At 42.5% G+C, this 3,424-nt stretch overlaps 1 protein-coding gene across 1 annotated transcript; it reads right to left on the reverse strand.

Moving 5' to 3' along the window:
* Positions 1–237: 237 nt before the first annotated feature.
* Positions 238–1,251, reverse strand: LOC127044524 (olfactory receptor 52R1-like). Its single transcript, XM_050939496.1, has one exon. The coding sequence runs from the start codon at positions 1,249–1,251 to the stop codon at positions 238–240; it is 1,014 nt and encodes a 337-aa protein (XP_050795453.1).
* Between the last annotated feature and the right edge of the window lie 2,173 nt (positions 1,252–3,424).

Raw genomic sequence — 3,424 nt, forward strand, 5'->3', positions numbered from 1 at the left:
CAGCCATAAGTCGGGAAGTGTGCGGTCACATCCTCACATTCCAAACTAATCACATTGAAATAAGACTATCTGGGGCTGTTAGGAAGGTGTTCTGATCTATCACCTCCAGCAAAAGGGAAGAGCCTAGAAGATGTAAAAAGAAATTTAGTTTGGTAGTTTTCTGTCTGGGAAGAACTCACTTATCAGTAGATACAGCTGGAGAACCCTTATGTCTGTACAGATGTAGTTGTGAAATCCTCACTTCTGTATTGTTTTGGTCCCTTTGTGAGTCAATAGCTGGAGCAGGCTGTCCTGGATTTCTTTGGTCCTCACCCCGTAGATGATGGGGTGTACCATGAGGGGCACCACAAGGTACAAGTTGGCAATGAGAATGTGGAAATGCAGGGCAAGGTTGTGGCCAAACCATTGTGTGAGGAAGGAGAAGAAAGCTGGGATGTAAGAGTCTAAGATGACAAAGATGTGGGAGCCACAGGTCACAAAAGTCTTGACTCGGGCATCCTTTGTGGGGAGACTGAAGATGGCCCTGAGGATCTGGGTATAGGACACAGTGATAAAAAACAAATCCAGACCAGTCACCAAGAATGCCACAGAGAGGCTGTAGTAACTACTGACACGGATGTCGGCACAGGCAAGTTTCACAACAGCCATGTGCTCACAGTACGAGGGGGGGATGATGTTGGTTCTGCAATATGGCCAACGCCTCGCCAGGAAAGGATGAGGAAGTATAAGTGTGCCACCGCGCAGCACCATGGCCAGACCAATCTTGGCCACCATGGGATTTGTCATGGTGGTAGAATGTCTCAGAGGATCACAGATGGCTACGTAGCGATCAAAAGCCATGGCCACAAGGATTCCAGACTCCATCACTAAGAAGCAGCGAATGAAGTACATCTGGGTGAGGCAGGCACTGAAATTGATCTCCTTGGAATTGAACCAAAAGATTGCCAGCATTTTGGGTAGAATTGATGTGAACAGGACCAGGTCGCTGATGGCCAGCATACGGAGGAAATAGCACATGGGCCCATGGAGGTTTGGTTCCATCTTCACAATGAACAGGATGATGAAGTTCCCCAAGATGGCTATGGCGTACATGGTGCAGAAAGGGATGGAGATCCAGACATGGGCTGCCTCCAGGTCAGGAATTCCCAGCAGGATGAAGGTGGAGGGACTGATGAAGTCAGTTGTGCTGGAATCTGACGCTGAGTAGGTGAGAAGGTGTCCAACTCTGAGGAAGAATGGTATCTCCTGCATATACCGTACGCACCCCTGATGTCCGATATATGCCCAGAGTCTAGGATGATGGTTGAAATACGAATGCCTGGATGGAGAGACAATGTTAACGTGAGACACTATGTGCACTACGAAAGGCAGTTCTTATGGTTGAAACAGATTAGTTGCTCTTCACATGTTGAAAAAAAGCATTTTCATTATTCAGATAAATGTATTATTAACAACTGACCCTACTAATGCGAATTCCACATTTTATGGTGCTCCGTGCATCAATCATTTATACATATCGCGGGGTGGAGGGTGGGGAACTTCATAGGAACCAGTAGGAAACACGAGTGTGATTCTTGTTATCCATCTTCATTCCTTAATGAATTGAAACCCAGGCTAGAGAGTCCTTGCTGTAGGGCATTCCCCATTCACTTGGCTGCTCAGAATCTGAGAGTCAGGAAAAACAACTACAAAGCTTTGCCAAGACATGTGCCAGAGAAAACATCTCAACTAGAATACACCTCAGGGAAAAGAGCTGCGAATCACTGATAGCAGGACTATGGAAACACCTGCTGCATGGCGAAAACAAAGGCAATCTCAGGATGCCTAATGAATGTTTTGGAGAATAACTTGCTCTGGACATGCGCTCTGTTTTGATCACCCAGTGTCTATGAAGAATATAGCAGATAGAAAGGGGTTTCTGGGATAGGCTATGAGAATAGGGGAGGTTTCAATACGTGTACTGATTGAAAATCTGGGGCTGTTGAGTACAGAGAAGAGACAAAGAAGGTAAGTATGAAAGAGGAGAACAAACCTGAGAATGGAACTGATTCCATTCAAATGCACAAACAGAGAACAGTTCCTAACCAGTAATAACTATCGAGACTTAATGCATCAAAATGCTAATTCTTCAAAGCTGAGGCAAATTATCAGCAAAAGTGATTGGAAGGAAAAAATTAGAATATTCGGAATAAAGATTGGAAGTTCTTGTGACAAAGTGAATTCAGCTATCAGGAGGAAAATAAACCAATAATGAACAACTGAGGGAAAGGAAAAATAGCCAAAAATACAAACTGGAAGTTATGAAAACTGGTAAGTGATGGTGTTAAAGAAGTTAGGAAAAAATGCATGCTTGGAAGGACTATGAATCACAAAAGGTAGGTTATTTAGTCTATTAAGAACCAAAGAAATCCTAGAAAAATTGCAGGCCATTTCGTAAATTGAGAAAGCAAACTTGTTAATGTTGCAGAAAAGGTAGATATCTTCAAGAGACAGATTTGTTCTGCGTTTGCAAAGAAGCAGTGTGAAGTACTCATATCACATGAGGTGATGAAATACCTTCCAGTCCATGAACAATCAAGGAGGGTGTTAAACAGCGTCTACAGTCAAACCTCAGAGTTATGAAGACCAGAGCTACAAGCTAGCCGATCAATCACAGATCTCACTTGGAAACAGAAGTACAGAAACAGGCAGCAGGAGAGCTAACCCTCCCCCGACAAACCACAAATACAGGACAGTTCTGTGTTGAAGGTAAATTATTAAAAAAAATAAAGGCTAGGAAACAACGGAAAAGCTGATATAGGATTAGTTCAAACAATCCTCTAGAAATATAATTAATGTCAGTCAGTCAGGATTTGCAGAAAAAAAGTCTTGTCAAATAAATCCAATGTCATCCTTTAATAAGAGTAAACATTTCGTTGGTCAAGGAAACCACATATAAGCAATGGATTTAAATTGCAGCAAGGGAGGTTTAGGTTGGACATTAGGAAAAACTTCCTAACTGTCAGGGTGGTTAGGCATGGGAATAAATTGCCTAGGGAGGTGGTGGAATTTCCATCATTGGAGATTTTAACAAGCAGGTGAGACAAATACCTGTCAGGGATATTATAGATGGTGGTTGGTCCTGCCATGAGTGGAGGTGACTGGACTTGATGACCTCTCGAGGTCCCTTCTAGTTTTTTAATTCTATGATATGCAATAGACTTTGATTTCTCAGGTATTTGAGTTAGTAGAGGAAAACATCCTGATAAAAAACACTAACCAATTTCAGTAGAGCATATATAAAATTGACTAAAAAGTGGCTAATAGACAGATCTCAGAAAGCACTGGTCAATGGGCCATTGTCAGCAAATCTAGCTGCATCTAGTGGTGTTCTGCATAGATCAGTTCTCAGTCTGATGCTTTTCAATATTTTTATCAAGGATCT

The sequence above is a fragment of the Gopherus flavomarginatus genome, chromosome 1 (assembly GCF_025201925.1).
Source record: "Gopherus flavomarginatus isolate rGopFla2 chromosome 1, rGopFla2.mat.asm, whole genome shotgun sequence".
NCBI lineage: Eukaryota > Metazoa > Chordata > Testudines > Testudinidae > Gopherus > Gopherus flavomarginatus.

Coding starts and splice junctions, on each gene's coding strand:
- LOC127044524 (XM_050939496.1), bottom strand. CDS start 1,251: ATGCAGGAGATACCATTCTTCCTCAGAGTTGGACACCTTCTCACCTAC.